The sequence below is a fragment of the Cololabis saira genome, chromosome 19 (assembly GCF_033807715.1).
Source record: "Cololabis saira isolate AMF1-May2022 chromosome 19, fColSai1.1, whole genome shotgun sequence".
Taxonomy (NCBI): Eukaryota; Metazoa; Chordata; class Actinopteri; order Beloniformes; family Belonidae; genus Cololabis; species Cololabis saira.
Window position 1 is genome coordinate 5,184,184 of NC_084605.1, and position 19,987 is coordinate 5,204,170.

The following is a 19,987-nucleotide window of genomic DNA, read 5'->3' on the forward strand; positions in this document are numbered from 1 at the left end:
TAAAACGCTAGAATTGTTTTTTTTTCCTCTTTATCGTATAATGTTCACAAAGTGTAATGCAATTCATGTCATGGGTAGTTTATTTTAAAGGATCAAATACTCAACGTCCCATATTATCATTTTGAATCAATATTTCAGGGGTAGCATACAGGACTGTTTCAGAAAATTAGAATATTGTGATTTTCTGTAATGCAATTACAAAAACAAAAATGTCAAACATTCTGGATTCATTACAAATCAACTGAAATATTACAAGCCTTTTATTATTTTAATATTGCTGATCATGGTTTACAGCTTAAGAAAACCCAAATATCCTATCTCAAAAAATTAGAATATTCTAGGAATCTTAATCTTAAACTGTAAACCATAATCAGCAATATTAAAATAATAAAAGTCTCACAATATTTCAGTTGATTTGTAATGAATCCAGAATGTATGACATTTTTGTTTTTGTAATTGCATTACAGAAAATAAATAACTTTATCACAATATCCTAATTTTCTGAGACAGTCCTGTATATAAATATATATTTTCTTATTTATTTTGAGGATGTTTCTCTCCGTTAACAGCAGCGTGGACTGAAGGGATGCATAAAGTTATGGGGTTGGAAATCAAACTTTGAAACTCGACTGTGCAGAACCAGAAAGTAGCAGATCTGGACGGGCAGCGTGGATGGACAGAACACCGGGTTAAAGGTTAAAGGTGCCTCTTACCTGATGAGCACGTTGCTCTTCTGCTGGTAGTCGTACAGGCCGAAGCCGTGGCTGGTTCCGAAGGCCACCAGCTTCCACTCGGAGTGCAGCGTCAGCGCCGTGACCACGGCCGGGGGCTGGCACTGCACCAGCGTGAAGGGCTGGAAGCCCGGGGGGAACCGGACCGGCTGCTCCCGCACGTCTAGCCGGGCGTGGCCCTGCAACGGAGGACGGAGCGTGAGAAGCTGTAGAGCCGCTCAGCAGGTGCTGGCGGGACCAGCCGGCCCTCACTAGAGAGGCCGTCAGGTCACCCACCTTTTCGTTTCATCTCGCTCCCACCTCTGGTGTGTACATTCTTTTCACAAAAAGACCTATTTATGTTAAGCATAGGATAAAAAGTTGAACTCGGATTTCTAGGAAGTATTTTCACAATCGTTATTTTACAGTTTAAGATTCCCAGAATATTGTAATTTTTTGAGATAGGATATTTGAGTTTTCTTAAGCTGTAAACCATAATCAGCAATATTAAAATAATAAAAGGCTTGCAATATTTCAGTTGATTTGTAATGAATCCAGAATGTATGACATTTTATTTTTTTTTAATTGCATTACAGAAAATAAAGAACTTTATCACAATATTCTAATTTTCTGAGACAGTCCTGTAGGTGTAGTTAAGTAAGTAGATCAAATCCATTTCACTGACAGGGCCATGATTGTTATTAATTTAATTTCAATCAAGATATGCTGAAATAGCCCCAAATAAATATACTTTACATGCGTTATACATAATGGGTTTATATTAACTTGAGGTATATTACTTATCATGGTCGTGACATTAATGGGATAGTGTTGCATAGAGATGTCTAAGGAGAAAGATACACACAATGATAAAAACGAAATCACATTATGGGCACTTTTTATTATTTCACAGTTTATAATTCATCTTAATTGTGGCATCACTGTTTTTAGTCATTTTTGTGCACTTTTCGGCTCATTATATTGTATTTTTCTACATTTTTGGGAAGACAAGGTGGCATTACGTCAGGTTTGTTTACATCAGGGGCCGCTGTTATTGGTCCAGCGCGATCACGTGACGCAGCCGCAGCGCTCCTTTACACAGGCGCCGCTAGAAAGAGTCCCGCTATTAAAATAACGATTGTGAAAATACTTCCTAGAAATCAGAGTTCAACTTTTTATCCTATGCTTAACATAAATAGTTATTTTTCTTAAAGTGAAAAGAATGTAGAACCCGGAGGTGGGAGCGAGATCGTCTTTCTAAAGACATTTACGTGGTTGAGCTGACGGCCCAAGAGGGCTGTATCGGGATTGGGACCCAACGCAAATCTGGTGGGAGCGGGCGGTTTGAACTTTGCTGCGGGCGGCTAAAAAAAACACTGCGGGATCGGGATGGAGTCTAGCGACAAGATGGAAATCAATGACGTGTAAAATAAACCTCAAACAAGGTCTTTACAAAACAAAGACAAAGCAAGGAAAGTCAGATATTTGGAGAAACTGCGTTTAGTGTCTGTGGAGCATCTTGGAAGAGAGACGCAGTCGGTCAGCAACGTTATCTTCCTCCACAGCAATGTAATGGCCAAGTGGTTCATTTGTTAAATTAATTTGTTCCATTTGTTAACTTTGTTTATACCACGGTCTGTGTGAAAACTCGATTCTGATTGGCTGGCAGGTGGAGGATAAAAGTGATAACCTACACTACTAGAAAAGAAGTTCGATTAAATTTCCCGATAACTTTAATATCATTGCGCTGGATCAACTGCCAGGTGGTAACCACGGCAACGGAGATTCAGAGAAGAAGAGCCGGCTACCGCAGGACGGTAAAGAGCAGAAGTCCAGCAAATCTTAATATATATATAAAGATATCATATATGTAGCTTAATAAAACGTTTTAGGAAACTATCTGTGGACTTTGACTCTTTGAAACAAATATATTTCCTGTTTGTTACTGTAGCATAGCCGAGCGGAGCTGAGCGGACTAGAATATCTCCCGTTGCTAAGTCTTATCTCAGGTCCGTCCTAGTTACTGGAGAATCAACACTGTGTCCATTAAAGACCTTATGGGACAGTAGTGATTGTTCCAGGTATTAGTCAGACCCTCAGGTAAAACTACCAGGTTCCAACGGCTGCAGACGAGAGATTAAATAGTTGCTCAGCCGCTCCGCTGTGGGTTGTTATAAAACTAATGATTTCAACTGAAAACACATTAAAGCATGAATAACTGATTTAATATTTATGTTTTTTGATAAGTGACCGTGGTATAAGCGGGATAATGCCCGACGAGGGCATCATCCCCTTCATTATCCCTTACTTATTTTATGTTATTTATTAGTATTAGCTACTCACAGCCTACTCTCGTTGCTATAACCTCAATCACATAATTGATGCGCGACAGGCGAAACTAGCTTGTGTGATGACGACAATGATGTATTTGCATCTAACTTTGGGTCAAGTGACCTATGAACTGTCAATTATCCATCAAGCTCTACAATGATCATGTTAAAAATCAGATACATTTTTCCAGGACATTTCTCTTGGGGAACGGGAGAAGACACTAAATCAATGCATCTATCATTGTGCGGCATGAATTCTCAGTTTTGCGAGAGCGGGCGGTAATGGTCAGAAATGTGGCGGACGTGGGCGGGAGCAGGATGAATAAAAACAGTGGTGCGCGGGGCTCCGGTCCTCACCTTCCACCGGAAACCCTCCTGGCCCTGCAGCAGGTCCACCACCTTGGCCTCCACCGTCTGCTCTGCTGCCTCGTCGTTCAGCTCCAGCACCAGGATCTGCAGGAAAAACTCCAGTCAGGCACGAATAGGCTTGTCGTTTATTACTTGCATATAAAGCCCAAAACGGCTTAGCTCCGCAGTATTTACAAGACCTGATAGTGCCTTATGTTCCTGTCAGAGCTCTCCGCTCTCAGAGTGCAGGTTTACTCGTAGTTCCTAGAGTATCTAAATGTAGATTTGGAGGGCGGGCGTTCTGCTATCAGGCACCATTACTATGGAACCAACTTCCAATCTGGGTTAAGGAGGCTGAAACCACCTCCACCTTTAAAACTAAACTTATAACATTTCTGTTTAGTAAAGCCTATAGTTAGTGTTTAGTAAACCTCTAGCTGGTGTTGGTAAATCTCTAGGTAGTGTAAACTCTAGTGTGTTAGAGTCAGTAGTCATAGTTGCAACACACAGCAGGCATGTGGAAGCAGCAGCGGGATGACCCCCCCCCTCTGGTCATCCCGCTGCTGCTTCCACATGCCTATGAAGGACGTGGTTTCTTCCCTCCTAAAGGGGAGTTTTTCTTGCCACTGTTTGGCTTAAGGCTTTTCTCCCACTAGGGGAGTTTTTACCTGCCATTGTTTATGTAATAATTGCTCGGGGGTTTATATTTATGTTTATGTTTATGTTCATGTTCTGGATCTCTGGAAAGCGTCTAGAGACAACATCTGTTGTATTAGACGCTATATAAATAAAATTGAATTGAATCGTAGTGTCGGGTCTGAGCTACAGGACGGCGGCTCCGCTCCTCTGGTCCCCAGAGGTTTGAGACGACGGGTTTGCAGGAGAGCGGACGACGAGGCGGGTTCTCACCTGTCCCGCCGTGCCGGCCACCGTCAGGTAGCCGCTGTATTTACACAGGTGGATCTTCTGGATGCCGAGCCGCGGATCGTCACTGTACGGGTCGAAGCAGCCGACCTGGAGACAGAGACACGTTAGGGAGGAGATCCAGTCACCGAAGGGATCGGGTCACTGCAGGTCCATTAAGATTAAGAACTTTTCACCGCTTTCCTGCTTGGAGGCAGAACCACGGAGGCCGAGTATCTGATATAACAAAGTAAAAGAGTGAGAGTCGTCGGCTCGCTTGGATCGCGGCTGTAATGACCAAACACCTTCCACACAGTAAATCACAAACACTCACACAGACCGGGTCGGATCAAAACACGGGTTTTATTCCCCACTTCTCCAGCTAAACGCAGTTGCTGGCCAGCTCTCTGCGGTGCAATTAACCCCAATCTTCAGATAAAACTAGTTTGTTGAGGAAAAAATATTAACTCTTATTTGTAGCTGCAGAGGAAAAAAATAATCTCACGAAGAAAACAAAAATATCGCTCACGCCTCGGAGCCTCTTCAGCATAATATAGCAGTCAAAAAAAAAGAAAAGAGAAGTAAGAGGGATACAAAACATGTACTGTATGTTGTACTATTATACAAATTTATTGAAACACATGGCGAGTCAAACATTTACCAAAGCAGCTGCCAAACACTCCTAAACAAGGTAGCCGGAGACGGTGGTTCTGCAGAACTGCGGCAGTAAATCCTCATCGGAGCTCCATTCTTTAGTAGGGATTTCATATGGATCCAGACCGTTAATAATCATTATTTTCTCCATATACTGCTCCCTGGCTTCCTTGTTTAAGGTATCCCGGTAAATTCCAGTTCCTTTCCAGCAGTTTAACATCTTTTTTTTTGCGTTCCGTCTGTTCACTTGGTGAAACAGAAAAGTCCGTCCCGTCTTCATTCGCTATCAAAACAAATGCACGCGACGGGACAGGAGTTTTCCGGCAGTACGCGCTGGTGCTCATGGTAAATGTAGTGTTCTTTCTGGTAAAACAATACCGCTTTTGTCCAAAAGATGCCGCCAAACTCAACAAAAGCTGAAAGTTACATTGTGCTGCTTTAACCTTAATGTGAGTGTCAAAAGGAGCACTGGTCTTTGACAGAAATCTAGAATATATTTTGTACAAGAATTTCCTTTTTTTTCCCCTTTTTTTCTTTTTTATGTTTCTTTTCTTTTTCTTCTACTACCTCTTTAGGTTTGCTTTTAATTTTTGTCTTGTACTGTATATTATGTGTCGGACCCCAGGAAGAATATGGGCTCAAATTAATGCCATACCTATTTTGTATCAGTAAATAAACTTTGTACTTGTGGAAATATTTTGTGCGTGTGCAAAAAATATTTGTACTTGCAAAAAATATTTGTACTTCTAGATTCAAAGCTACAAACTTTTTTTCAAAAGCTACAAACTTTTTCTCAAAAGCTACAAACTTTTTCTCAAAAGCTACAAACTTTTTTTACAACTACGAGTTTTGGCAGTGTTTTGACGAGCCAATCAGCGATCTTTGGCACAGGTTTCAAAGCTTTTCTGGAGAGCCAATCAGCACATTGCATCGCCTACTGACGTAGTTTATTTACAGATGCAAAATAGTTATGGCATTAATTTGAGCCCATAGAAGAATAGCTGCAGTTTTGCTGCAGCTAATGGGGATCCAAATAAAACTATAAACTGCAGACTCGTTACCAGATATGTTTCTCTCGGTACGTTTGGGACCTGTTGCTGACGCTGTAAGAGCGTTGCCGGGGCGACGGACAGACCTTTCTGAAGGGCGGCCACTCCCCCTCCGCCCCCGTGTTCATGTTGTCGTTGGGGTCGGTGTCGGTCTGGAAGACGGCCGCCGTGCTCAGCTTGTAGACGGGACACAGACAGACTCCCGAGGCGTCCCAGAACCGGACCGTCCCGTCCTCGTGTCTGCAAACACACGCAGGACAACGTTAGAACCAGGGTCAGAACTAGGGATGGGCGGTCTGGAGTAAAAAAATTATCAAGATCATTTCTGGCATTTATCCCGATAACGATAAGAATGACGATGAAAAAAATACCAATTCAACTCCATCTTTGTAAATATAAATCTATCACCACATTCAGTCTTTGGAGCCAAAACACTGATCTAAAAGATACTAAATACTACTAAACGTTATCAATGGGAATTTATCCTTCCTTCCTTCCTTCCTTCCTTCCTTCCTTCCTTCCTTCCTTCCTTCCCACCCCTTTTTTTCCCCTTCCTTCCTTCCTTCCTTCCCACCCCCTTCCTTCCTTCCTTCCTTCCTTCCTTCCTTCCTTCCTTCCCACCCCTTTTTTTTCCTTCCTTCCTTCCTTCCTTCCCACCCCTTTTTTTTCCTTCCTTCCTTCCTTCCTTCCTTCCCACCCCTTTTTTTTCCCCTTCCTTCCTTCCTTCCTTCCTTCCCACCCCTTTTTTTCCCCTTCCTTCCTTCCTTCCTTCCTTCCTTCCTTCCCACCCCTTTTTTTTTTCCTTCCTTCCTTCCTTCTTTACTCCTTTCCCGTTTCCTTCCTTCTTTACTCCTTTCCCGTTTCCTTCCTTCTTTACTCCTTTCCCGTTTCCTTCCTTCCTTCCTTCCCACCCCTTTTTTTTCCCCTTCCCGTTTCCTTCCTTCTTTACTCCTTTCCCGTTTCCTTCCTTCTTTACTCCTTTCCCGTTTCCTTCCTTCTTTACTCCTTTCCCGTTTCCTTCCTTCTTTACTCCTTTCCCGTTTCCTTCCTTCTTTACTCCTTTCCCGTTTCCTTCCTTCTTTACTCCTTTCCCGCTTCCTTCCTTCTTTACTCCTTTCCCGCTTCCTTCCTTCTTTACTCCTTTCCCGCTTCCTTCCTTCTTTACTCCTTTCCCGCTTCCTTCCTTCTTTACTCCTTTCCCGCTTCCTTCCTTCCTTCCTTCCTTCCTTCCTTCCTTCCTTCCTTCCTTCCTTCCTTCCTTCCTTCCTTCCTTCCTTCCTTCCTTCCTTCCTTCCTTCCTTCCTTCCTTCCTTCCTTCCTTCCTTCCTTCCTTCCTTCCTTCCTTCCTTCCTTCCTTCCTTCCTTCACGTACGTTGTGCGTGGATTTAACACAGAACCATAAATCAGTTTTTCACAAAAACATCATCAATGGGAATTTATGGTTTTTACCGCGAGATGACAAATTCTTACCGTGGGGAATTTTTTGATAACGGTAAAATATCACCCATTCCTAGTCAGAACCTCTGGAAGAGGAGAATAAACGGTACTAACCCAGTCAGCAGCAGGTCTCTGTGCGGAGGATCCGGGGCCAGGTTCTTTCCTCCCATTATGGGCCAGGGCTGTCAGGGACAGAGCGGAGATTCAGGTGTTCATGAGCATGTTCAGGTACGGAAACACTAGGGGTGTAACAATATATCGTGCCACGAAATTTGGTGATACAAAAACATCACATACGTGTCGTGGAGGTGACAAACTGTAGCTGATATTGGGTTATTAATATTAATATATTGTGTTTACTAGTAACATCCTATTGGTGCAGCGGCATCACGTGACGACCGCGCCTCGACCCACGGATCAAAATCTGACTACGCTAGGAAGAAACTAGTACCGTTTTATGGTCCTGATCACAGGACTCTTGCAGGGTTTTGAGCTCCAAACTTTTACTTGTAAAGTGAGCACGAATCAATCTGTTTTATGATGTAAAGATTGTGTCGTCCCCAAAGGTGTGAGGATGAAACGATACCGGGGTTCACCTTACGACCTCAGGCTGGAGCAGGTGAAGCTCTGAGCTCTGGCAGAAGATAAATAACAGTCATGTTGCATTTGGAGTTTGGGACTTTTCATAGTTTATTTATTTACCTTTATTTATTTAATTTTAGTTGTTAAATTTCTGGAAAAGTAAAAAGTCAAATCATACGTGAGAGAAACTATTCAGTTTGTGGTAAAATATTTGTACTTGTATGAAAGTGAAGATCATAATGCAAACCTGACATTTACTTTTAGTTCAGTTTGTGGAAAATGGTTGGCCTAGCTTTCTCTTTAAAACTTAAACAGTTATAAAGCATTACAAACTGTAACAATAGGGCAAACACACAGTATTGTTTTGTAAATAAAAGACAATTTTTTCCAGATATATGTTCCTCATTCAAGGTTGTTAAAAATACTGCTATAATATCTTATCGTTATCGTGACCTCAATATCGTGTACCGTATTGTGAGATTAGTATCGTTACACCCCTAGTAAACACCAGTTTACATGAGAAACGTTTCCTGTTTCAGGATCTTTATTTTAGCATGTCAGAAAAATAAAAGAGATGTCCAGATTTCTGTAATCTGGCACCTGGAACGCACCTAGTGGGTGTGGTTTTTTACCTCCAGGGAGTAGTGGGTGTGGTTTTTTACCTCCAGGGAGTAGTGGGTGTGGTTTTTTACCTCCAGGGAGTAGTGGGTGTGGTTTTTTACCTCCAGGGAGTAGTGGGTGTGGTTTTTTACCTCCAGGGAGTAGTGGGTGTGGTTTTTTACCTCCAGGGAGTAGTGGGTGTGGTTTTTTACCTCCAGGGAGTAGTGGGTGTGGTTTTTTACCTCTAGGGAGTAGTGGGTGTGGGTTTTTACCTCCAGGGAGTAGTGGGTGTGGTTTTTTACCTCCAGGGAGTAGTGGGTGTGGTTTTTTACCTCCAGGGAGTAGTGGGTGTGGTTTTTTACCTCCAGGGAGTAGTGGGTGTGGTTTTTTACCTCCAGGGAGTAGTGTGAGCTCTGCAGCGCCCCGGCCGCCAGGATCCTCTCCCACAGCTTCAGGGGGATGGTGGACACGTGGTGGGAGCAGGTGATGGCCGAGCTGTGCAGGGGAACCAGGTACGGCGTCTCGATGACCGGCCAGCCGTCCGTCTGCAGGTCCATGACCACCAGCTCCTCCTCCACCAGCACCACCAGAGCGCTGGGGTCTCCTGCAGGAGGACGGCCCTTAATCAGTCTGATCATCAACCGTTTTCTTTCTTCTGTGTCCCTCAACCATCACTGATGTGTGTTCATTAGTGTTTTTGTCAACGATGACGAAATTATTTCGTTGACGCACCTTTTTTTCTTTCGTTTGGAGTGACAGAGAAGTGGAGTTACTTTCAAGTCTTTAGTCTTTTTTCTCGACATTTCGTCTTTTTTCTCGACTTTCCGTCTTTTTTCTCAAAATTTTTGACTTTTTTCTCAAAATAGACTTTTTTTTCTCCAAATTTCGACTTTTTTCTCCAAATTTTGACTTTTTTCTCGACTTTTCTGTCGACATTTCGACTTTTTCTCAAAATTTTGACTTTCTCCAAATTTAGACTTTTTTCTCAAAATATCGACTTTTTTCTCAAAATTTTCTCCTCAAAATTTTGACTTTTTTCTCAAAATATCGACTTTTTTCTCAAAATTTTATCCTCAAAATTTCGACTTTTTTCTCGACTTTTCGTCTTTTTTCTCAAAATTTTGACTTTCTCAAAATATCGACTTTGCTCAAATTTTGACTTTTTTCTCGACATTTCGTCTTTTTTCTCAAAATTTCTCAAAAATGGATATTTCCCCCTCTACGTGTAGACTTCTTTCTCAAATCCCTTGTTACTTCAGGATATCTAGTGGAGGATATTTTGGTGAATAAAAGCAAGTTTCACTACTTTACTGTTGGACAACTGACAACGTGTGCGTGGCGGTACGCACAAATCCACCCAAAGGCGTTTATTTTTTAACGACATGCTGCAAACGTTCCCTGAAACTCCAGCAGTGTGTAACGCCACCGGTGCGTCAGCTACCTGTGTGATGCGGCCCGTGTCTGATGACGAAGAAGTCGATGATCCTGGACGTGAAGTCCAGAGCCACGTGGGTTTTCCCGTGGATGACGGTGATGCAGTGGCGGTCGCCGTAACTGGCTCTGGGCATCCCGCCGCTGAAGAACAGGAAGGGAGGCCTGGAAACAAGCAGAGAGATGAGACAACACGGAGGTTTGAGGACGGATCAGAACACGGAGGCAGGTCAGAGTTTATAATCGACAACCACTGATCGTGGTTCAGAAAAGCCGGGATAAATACAGATTCAGAGGAACCTCAGCTTCAGAAACAGGTTTAAAAACATCACAATCACTTCCTGTGAGGCGAGAAGATGAACATACCAGGGCTGGGGATCCATTCAAATGTCAAGAATCGATTCCGATTCTTAAGATTCAGAATCGATTAGCAAGATTTGATTCCGATATTGTTTTTTGAGCTGTTATATGAATTATATGACTGTAGTTATGCAGCATATTGATACTAGTATTATACTGAGATTAAACAGCAAGTATTGCAGCTAATGATGCTGTAAGGACCAATCAGCTCCCAGAATGCTGATAGAACTGAAACAGAAACATCGTGGGTCAGACTTATCAAACAGATCCAGGGAGGAAACAGAGACGGATGGAATTGGTTTTAATTTCCCACATTCTGTTTTAATTTTTTCCATTTTCGTACTATTTCGGTTTTTAATTTCTGAAAATTTGGTTTTTAGCATTTTATGCAAATGTAACCCCAAAACAGTATATAAAGTAATGAAATATAGACAATGTATGCAATTATAACTGAAAACCTTAATGTTTTCATACCTTTAAACATATTTAAAAGGCAAAAACATGGCATGGTTATTCTTGTGTCAAACAAAACATTCCTTTTTTGGGGATAAACAGAAAAATACCAAAAGTTGTAATATATATGTATAAGATGATCTTTAGACATACAGGACTGTCTCAGAAAATTAGAATATTGTGATTTTCTGTAATGCAATTACAAAAACAAAAATGTCATACATTCTGGATTCATTACAAATCAACTGAAATATTGCAAGCCTTTTATTATTTTAATATTGCTGATTATGGTTTACAGCTTAAGAAAACTCAAATATCCTATCTCAAAAAATTAGAATATTCTGGCAATCTTAAACTGTAAACCATAATCAGCTATATTAAAATAATAAAAGGCTTGCAATATTTCAGTTGATTTATAATTAATCCAGAATGTATGACATTTTTTTTTTTTTTTAACTTCATTTTTTTTTTTTTTTTTTTTTTTTTTTTTTATAAATTGCATTACAGAAAATAAAGAACTTTATCACAATATTCTAATTTTCTGAGACAGTCCTGTATTTAAAGGCAAAAACATGGCACCAGTTATTCTTGTCTCCAACAAAACTTCCCTTTTTTGGACATAAACAGAAAAATACCAAAAGTTGTAATGTAATGATGGGGAAAAAAAAAAAAAAAAAAAAAAAAAATTAAAATCGATCTTTAGACATATGAATCAATTTTTAGGAATTAATATGAGAATTGATTTGGAATCATAAAATCGATTTTTTTCAACACAGGCCTAGAACGTACCCGTCTTTGGTGGGGAGCTGGACGATCTTGGAGATGGCCTTGCAGGGGAAATGTCCTGCAAAGGAAGGGACCCGTCAGCATCAGCTGCAGAAACCACTCTGTGTTACAGGAATCACCTGTGCAGCTTCTGCTTCTCACCATAGGGAACGTCGGGCTTCTCCTCCTCTTCCCCGTCGTCCCCGCCCACGGTCCAGCGGCAGTAGCTGCCGTCGCTGTGAGAGCTGAGGATGCAGCTCCCGTCCTCCGTCCACCAGATGCTCTCCAGCTGCTAAGGAGGCCAAGACAACACAACGTTCAGAGCCTTTACCTCCAGCCACCAGGCCACGCTCACCCGTTATTTGTTTGAAATTCTTAATTCAGTCACATCACACTACAAGCATTATCAACAGAAACATTATCAACAAAATAGTGACCGAAAAGGCAGAAGCATAGTGCTTATATTAACGCCTGTCCTACATACCAAGATAAGCTATCCAGAATTCTTTCAATATAAAAACAAACAACCACTAACAAACAAACAAACTAAAACAGAAAAGGAGGACCTATAAAAGGTTTACATATATATAGTCTAGACGGATTTCAGAAAAAAGGCCTTTTATAAGAAGTAAGGAGCATTTATGGGTACAAGCCGGGAACCGGCCTACCTTACATATTTCAAGGGTGCTGAGTCCAAAAAAAACCGGTACCCGAGTGAAATTTTGAGTTTTTGACCTTCTAATTTGCATATTAAAATGGCCGCCAAATTGCCCATCTTGCACAGTTATTGGACCATTTCCTCCTATTTTTTTTTGTAAGTAGGCAATCAAGATGAGGAAATTAAGTTTCTAGATCGATAGTCAAGGGTCAAACAAGGATATAGTGGAGGCTCAGTGCCTTTTTTATGTATATATATATGCAAAATACCAACTTTTAATGTGAAATTAAGCATTATTTGTGTCATTTTTTAAGGCCGACATAAATATTAAATAAAAGTTACTCTGAAATTTTCCCTGTTGATATGACATATGATGTACACCATATTATATGATAACAAAGAAAAAAATCCATTGCAAGTTGTCTGAGATTTCATGTTTTTTTTTGTTTTTTTCGTTTTTTTTTTTCAAATTAAGCATTTGTTCTCTAAATTCTCTAAAAACCCATGTAAATAGGGAAAAATAATCAAAAAGAGACCACCATGAAACGTACAAAGTTGAATATTTAGATCAGTACATAGCATGGTCAGTCCCATCACTGAGGACCCTTTGCCTGAGGTGAATTAACAGCAAAGAGGATCGTAACAGTTTCACACGCTTTGGTACCAATAGCCACCTATAGCCACCTGCAGCCACCCGCAGCCACCCATAGCCACCTATAGCCACCTGCAACCACCTATAGCCACTTATAGCCGCCTGCAGCCATTTATAGCCACTTATAGCAACCTGCAGCCACCTATAGCCCCCTGCAACCACCTATAGCCACCTATAGCCACCTGCAGCCACCCATAGCCGCCTGCAGCCATTTATAGCAACCTATAGCCCCCTGCAACCACCTATAGCCACCTATAGCCACCTGCAGCCACCTATAGCCGCCTGCCGCCATTTATAGCCACCTATAGCCCCCTGCAACCACCTATAGCCACCTATAGCCACCTGCAGCCACCTACAGCCACCTATGGCCACCTGCAGCAACCTGCAGCCACCTATAGCCCCCTGCAACCACCTATAGCCACCTACAGCCATTTATAGCAACCTATAGCCCCCTGCAACCACCTATAGCCACCTATAGCCACCTGCAGCCACCTATAGCCCCCTGCAGCCACCCATAGCCGCCTGCAGCCATTTATAGCAACCTATAGCCCCCCTGCAACCACCTATAGCCACCTATAGCCACCTGCAGCCACCTATAGCCACCTGCAGCCACCTATAGCAACCTGCAGCCACCTATAGCCCCCTGCAACCACCTATAGCCACCTGCAGCCACCTATAGCCCCCTGCAACCACCTATAGCCACCTTCATCCACCTACAGCCACCTACAGCAACCTGCAGCAACCTGCAGCCACCTATAGCCCCCTGCAACCACCTATAGCCACCTGCAGCCACATATAGCCACCTGCAGCCACCTATAGCCACCTGCAGCCACATATAGCCACCTACAGCCACCTACAGCCACCTGCAGCCACCTATAGTCACCTATAGCCACCTGCAGCCACCTATAGTCACCTATAGTCACCTGCAGCCACCTACATCCACCTACAGCCACCTCCAGCCACCTGCAGCCACCTATAGCCACCTGCAGCCATCTCCAGCAACCTGCAGCCACCTACAGCCACCTATAGCCACCTGCAGCCACCTGCAGCCACCTGCAGCCATCTCCAGCAACCTGCAGCCACCTACAGCCACCTATAGCCACCTGCAGCCACCTGCAGCCACCTATAGCCACCTGCAGCCACCTATAGTCACCTGCAGCCACCTACATCCACCTACATCCACCTACAGCCATCTCCAGCAACCTGCAGCCACCTACAGCCACCTATAGCCACCTGCAGCCACCTATAGTCACCTATAGCCACCTGCAGCCACCTATAGTCACCTATAGCCACCTGCAGCCACCTATAGTCACCTATAGTCACCTATAGCCACCCATAGCCACCTGCAACCACCTATAGCCACTTATAGCCGCCTGCAGCCATTTATAGCCACTTATAGCAACCTGCAGCCACCTATAGCCCCCTGCAACCACCTATAGCCACCTATAGCCACCTGCAGCCACCCATAGCCGCCTGCAGCCATTTATAGCAACCTATAGCCCCCTGCAACCACCTATAGCCACCTATAGCCACCTGCAGCCACCTATAGCCGCCTGCCGCCATTTATAGCCACCTATAGCCCCCTGCAACCACCTATAGCCACCTATAGCCACCTGCAGCCACCTACAGCCACCTATGGCCACCTGCAGCAACCTGCAGCCACCTATAGCCCCCTGCAACCACCTATAGCCACCTACAGCCATTTATAGCAACCTATAGCCCCCTGCAACCACCTATAGCCACCTATAGCCACCTGCAGCCACCTATAGCCCCCTGCAGCCACCCATAGCCGCCTGCAGCCATTTATAGCAACCTATAGCCCCCTGCAACCACCTATAGCCACCTATAGCCACCTGCAGCCACCTATAGCCACCTGCAGCCACCTATAGCAACCTGCAGCCACCTATAGCCCCCTGCAACCACCTATAGCCACCTACAGCCACCTATAGCCCCCTGCAACCACCTATAGCCACCTTCATCCACCTACAGCCACCTACAGCAACCTGCAGCAACCTGCAGCCACCTATAGCCCCCTGCAACCACCTATAGCCACCTGCAGCCACATATAGCCACCTGCAGCCACCTATAGCCACCTGCAGCCACATATAGCCACCTACAGCCACCTACAGCCACCTGCAGCCACCTATAGTCACCTATAGCCACCTGCAGCCACCTATAGTCACCTATAGTCACCTGCAGCCACCTACATCCACCTACAGCCACCTCCAGCCACCTGCAGCCACCTATAGCCACCTGCAGCCATCTCCAGCAACCTGCAGCCACCTACAGCCACCTATAGCCACCTGCAGCCACCTGCAGCCACCTGCAGCCATCTCCAGCAACCTGCAGCCACCTACAGCCACCTATAGCCACCTGCAGCCACCTGCAGCCACCTGCAGCCACCTATAGTCACCTATAGCCACCTGCAGCCACCTATAGTCACCTATAGTCACCTGCAGCCACCTACATCCACCTACAGCCATCTCCAGCAACCTGCAGCCACCTACAGCCACCTATAGCCACCTGCAGCCACCTATAGTCACCTATAGCCACCTGCAGCCACCTATAGTCACCTATAGCCACCTGCAGCCACCTATAGTCACCTATAGTCACCTATAGCCACCTGCAGCCACCTATAGCCACCTACAGTCACCTGCAGCCACCTATAGTCACCTATAGCCACCTGCAGCCACCTGCAGCCACCTATAGTCACCTATAGTCACCTGCAGCCACCTACATCCACCTACAGCCACCTCCAGCCACCTGCAGCCACCTATAGCCACCTGCAGCCACCTGCAGCCACCTGCAGCCACCTGCAGCCACCTGCAGCCACCTGCAGCCACCTGCAGCCATCTCCAGCAACCTGCAGCCACCTACAGCCACCTATAGCCACCTGCAGCCACCTGCAGCCACCTATAGTCACCTATAGCCACCTGCAGCCACCTGCAGTCACCTGCAGCCACCTGCAGCCACCTGCAGCCACCTGCAGCCATCTCCAGCAACCTGCAGCCACCTACAGCCACCTATAGCCACCTGCAGCCACCTGCAGCCACCTACAGCCACCTATAGCCACCTGCAGCCACCTGCAGCCACCTATAGTCACCTATAGCCACCTGCAGCCACCTATAGTCACCTATAGCCACCTACAGCCACCTGCAGCCACCTATAGCCACCTATAGCCACCTACAACCACCTACAACCACCTACAGCCACCTAGCCAAATGCCGAAAATTGGGGCTGTTATGCACTGCAATGTGTACATGTCAGAGTGATGACCAATGTCCTTGTTTAAATGTGGAGTTGTAGTCCTCAAGCATACCAAGGCAATGGGTAACCAAAAAACTTGGAAAAGGACTGCAGAAAGAAATACTAATCAAAATGAAATTCCAAAGACAAATGGCACACAAGCAAACTAGAAAGGTATAAAAACAATTTACCAAAACAAATGACCTATGGAACTTACAGAAGAAGAGAGATGAAAGCAAAGCAATCCAGCTAGAAACATGAAAGAAAATATACAGAAACAAGATCTGATCTGTAGAACTGTTCAAGGGAAGTTTCATGTTTTTTTTTCCCTATTCACTTAAATTTTTTGATTTTTGAATTAAGAGCATTATGCTTTGTTTGCATAAAAAAATGAATTCTCAGACAACTTGCAAAGGTGTTTTTCTTGATTATTATGTAATATGGAATACATCACATATCATATACACACTGGTAACATTTAAGAGTGATATTGACTGAATATTTATGTCGGCCTTAAAAATGACACAAATAATGCTTAATTTCACCTTAAAAGTTGGTATTTTGCATATATATATACATAAAAAGGCACTGAGCCTCCACTATATCCTTGCTCTGACCCTAGACTATAGATCTAGACACTTAATTCATCATCTTTGAATGCCTACTTACAAAAAAACGACTGAGCAAGACAGGCAGTTTGGCGGCCATTTTGATATGCAAATTAGAAGGTCAAAAACTCAAAATTTTGCTCGGGTACCGTTTTTTTGGATTCAGCACCCTTGAAATATGTAAAGTAGGCCGGTTCCCGACTTGTACCCATAAATGCTCCTTACATTCACTTTTTGGTACATCCCGTCTAGTCTATATAGTAGTAAAGACATTTTTTTATAAATATCAGAGAACAGCAACAATCAAAACAAATAAACATTAGCATTTGTAGCTTTCAAAGATTGCTCTAAAAAACCTTTTTTTGTAAACCGAAAATGAGCTGCACGTTTGTAAATGTAGGTTAGCGTCATTCGATAATTTAACTCCCACAACAGATATATAAGTCTCCTTTTAGTCTCTTTTCTAGCTTTTTGTACAACATATTTACAAACATCACGCAAATTATATTTTGACTCGTGTACTGTATGGGCTCAAATTAATGCCATAAATATTTTGTATCTGTAAATAAACTTTGTACTTGTAGAAATATTTTGTGCATGTGCAAAAAATATTTGTACTTGCAAAGAATATTTGTACTTGCAAAAAATATTTTGAGCGTGTGAAAATAAACTTTGTACTTGTAGAAATATTTTGTGCGTGTGAAAAAAATATTTGCACTTGCAAAACATATTTGTACTTGTAGATACAAAGCTACAAACTTTTTTTCAAAAGCTACAAACTTTTTTTACAACTACGACTGCGCTGTAAACTAATACAAGTAAATGGACTTATTTTCATGAAGCATCTTTCTACAAAGAAATTAACGTTTTACGTCTCATTTATTCCTTCACACACGCACTAATATACTTGGGAAACAGTTAGGCACCAAATATAATATATTTAATTTTCTCAGATGGCAAAAATAAGAACTTTATTGATCCCACATAGGAGTAATTCATGTTATATCAGCTATAAAGAACAAGGTAGTGCCGAAAAACAATATATATCCCCCCTCACAAAAAGAAAAATAGAGAAACATATTTTCTCATCAACAACGCATATTTTACATTTTTACACATTACATTACATTTTATTGTTATTGTTATTTTATTGTCTGAAAAATGGTTCAAATATGTTATTTTGTTATTTGAATTTTTTTTAATTTGTTTTGTTGATAAAAAATATGTCTCTAGCTTTGTATCTAGAAGTACAACTATGTTTTGCAAGTGCAAATATTTTTTTCACACGCACAAAATATTTCTACAAGTACAAAGTTTATTTACAGATACAAAATACTTATGGCATTAATTTGAGCCCATAGTACTGAGAGAAACCGTTGTAGACAGACCGGCGCTCACCTGTGTAGCAGGGATGTGCTGGACGGCACTCTGCCGGTCCAGGTCCCAGAGGACCATGAGGCCTCGTCCGTATCCGATCACCACCTGGGTGGGGTTGAGCGGGTTCTCCTGCAGCGTCTCCACGTGCTCCAGGTTCCTGCGGCCCACGTAGTCCTGGGGTACGCTGCCATGACAACGCAGAACAGGGAGCGGGTGAGAAAAGAGGACCAGGGGAACTGCTGTGATGGTCCCAGACAGTGATGTGCAATAGTGACTGCGTTTAAATGCATCAATAACCCTTTTAAAACCTGAATATTAGCAATAACCCGAATTTGCACGGCCATGTAAACTCCAATAACCCCTTTGAATAACCTGAATTTGCTCATATTCGGGGTTTTAAAAACCCCAATATGAGCCCTGGGTTACTCCTTTTAAAACCTGAATATTGGGTCATGTAAACGCCAAACGGAATATCCCCATCAAACGGAACAGGAATCTGTTTTCTGCGCATGCTCTTTTCACAAGGAATCCTGGGGCCGGATTCATCAAAATGTTCTTAAGAACTTTCTTATGAACTTCTTAATTTTAGATCTTAAGGCATTTGTTAAGATCGTTCTTAAGTTCCTCAATATTTTCTTAAGAACCGTCTTAAGAACTGTCATTTCTTAGGAATTTCTTATTAAGAACTTCTTAAAATATGTCATTGCATTTCTCTTTCTTTCTTTCTTTCTTTCTTTCTTTCTTTCTTTCTTTCTTTCTTTCTTTCTTTCTTTCTTTCTTTCTCATTTCTATCTTTCAGGCTTCTTCCCTCCCTCCCTATTGATTTGGGTTAGTGTTATTAAAACTGTTTTTTCAGCTGTTGCATGAATTATGTGACTGTAGTTCTGCAACATATTAATACTAGTATTATATTGAGATTAAACAGCAAGTATTGGCAGCTAATGATGCTGTAAGGACCAATCAGCTCCCAGAATGCTGATAGAACTGAAACAGAAACATTGTGGGTCAGAATTACCAAACAGATCCAGGGAGGAAACAGAGACGGAGGAAATCAGTTTTATTTTTTCCCACATTCTGTTTTTATTTGTTCCATTTTCGGTCTATTTTGGTTTTTAATTTTTGAGCATTTGGTTTTTAGCATTTTTTGCAAATGTAAACCCAAGACAGTATATAAAGTAATGAAATATAGACAATTTATGCAATTATAACTGAACATTTTAATGTTTTCATACCTTTAAACATATTTAAAGGCAAAAACATAACACCAGTTATTTTCGTGTCCAACAAAACATTACTTTTTTGGAGATAAACAAAAAAATAACCAAAAGTTGTAATGTAATGATGAAAAAAAAATACATAAATAAATAAAAGAAAAAAAAATGTTTTTAAAAAAAAATCGATCTTTGATCATATGAATCGATTTTTAGGAATTAATATGAGAATCGATTTAGAATTGGGAAATTCAACACAGGCCTATTCTGAACTGAGAACTTGATTAAAGACCCCGGTCCAGGTCTACGTGGGCCTCCCACCTGTTGGAGACCTGGTCCAGGCTGATGTTCCTCTCCTCCAGCTCCCTGAATCCCGGCACCTCCACCACGAACACATGTCCTCCTTCCGTCCCCAGCAGGAGCAGCTCCCCGGAGGAGTGAGGCAGCACGGCCGTGACTCTGGTCACGCACGGGAGGGCCCTGGAGGACACGGAGAGAGTCACATGACTGGAGAGGACCAGGGAAGTCACATGACTGGAGAGGACCAGGGAAGTCACATGACTGGAGAGGACCAGGGAAGTCACATGACTGGAGAGGACCAGGGAAGTCACAT

At 42.8% G+C, this 19,987-nt stretch overlaps 1 protein-coding gene across 2 annotated transcripts in view; it reads right to left on the bottom strand.

Moving 5' to 3' along the window:
• The window catches only part of llgl2 (LLGL scribble cell polarity complex component 2), a 66,631-nt gene that overhangs the window by 16,829 nt on the left and 29,815 nt on the right, over positions 1-19,987 (bottom strand). For both annotated transcript variants that reach the window (XM_061708219.1, XM_061708220.1), the window contains exons 6-16: positions 19,696-19,854; positions 18,185-18,347; positions 11,785-11,914; positions 11,647-11,701; positions 10,055-10,209; positions 9,006-9,217; positions 7,546-7,613; positions 6,081-6,234; positions 4,298-4,402; positions 3,398-3,493; positions 714-910 (exon numbers count right to left, since the gene is read on the bottom strand). In XM_061708219.1, coding sequence (XP_061564203.1) covers positions 714-910; positions 3,398-3,493; positions 4,298-4,402; positions 6,081-6,234; positions 7,546-7,613; positions 9,006-9,217; positions 10,055-10,209; positions 11,647-11,701; positions 11,785-11,914; positions 18,185-18,347; positions 19,696-19,854 — 1,494 coding nt within the window. The remainder of the gene's footprint in view (positions 1-713; positions 911-3,397; positions 3,494-4,297; positions 4,403-6,080; positions 6,235-7,545; positions 7,614-9,005; positions 9,218-10,054; positions 10,210-11,646; positions 11,702-11,784; positions 11,915-18,184; positions 18,348-19,695; positions 19,855-19,987) is intronic.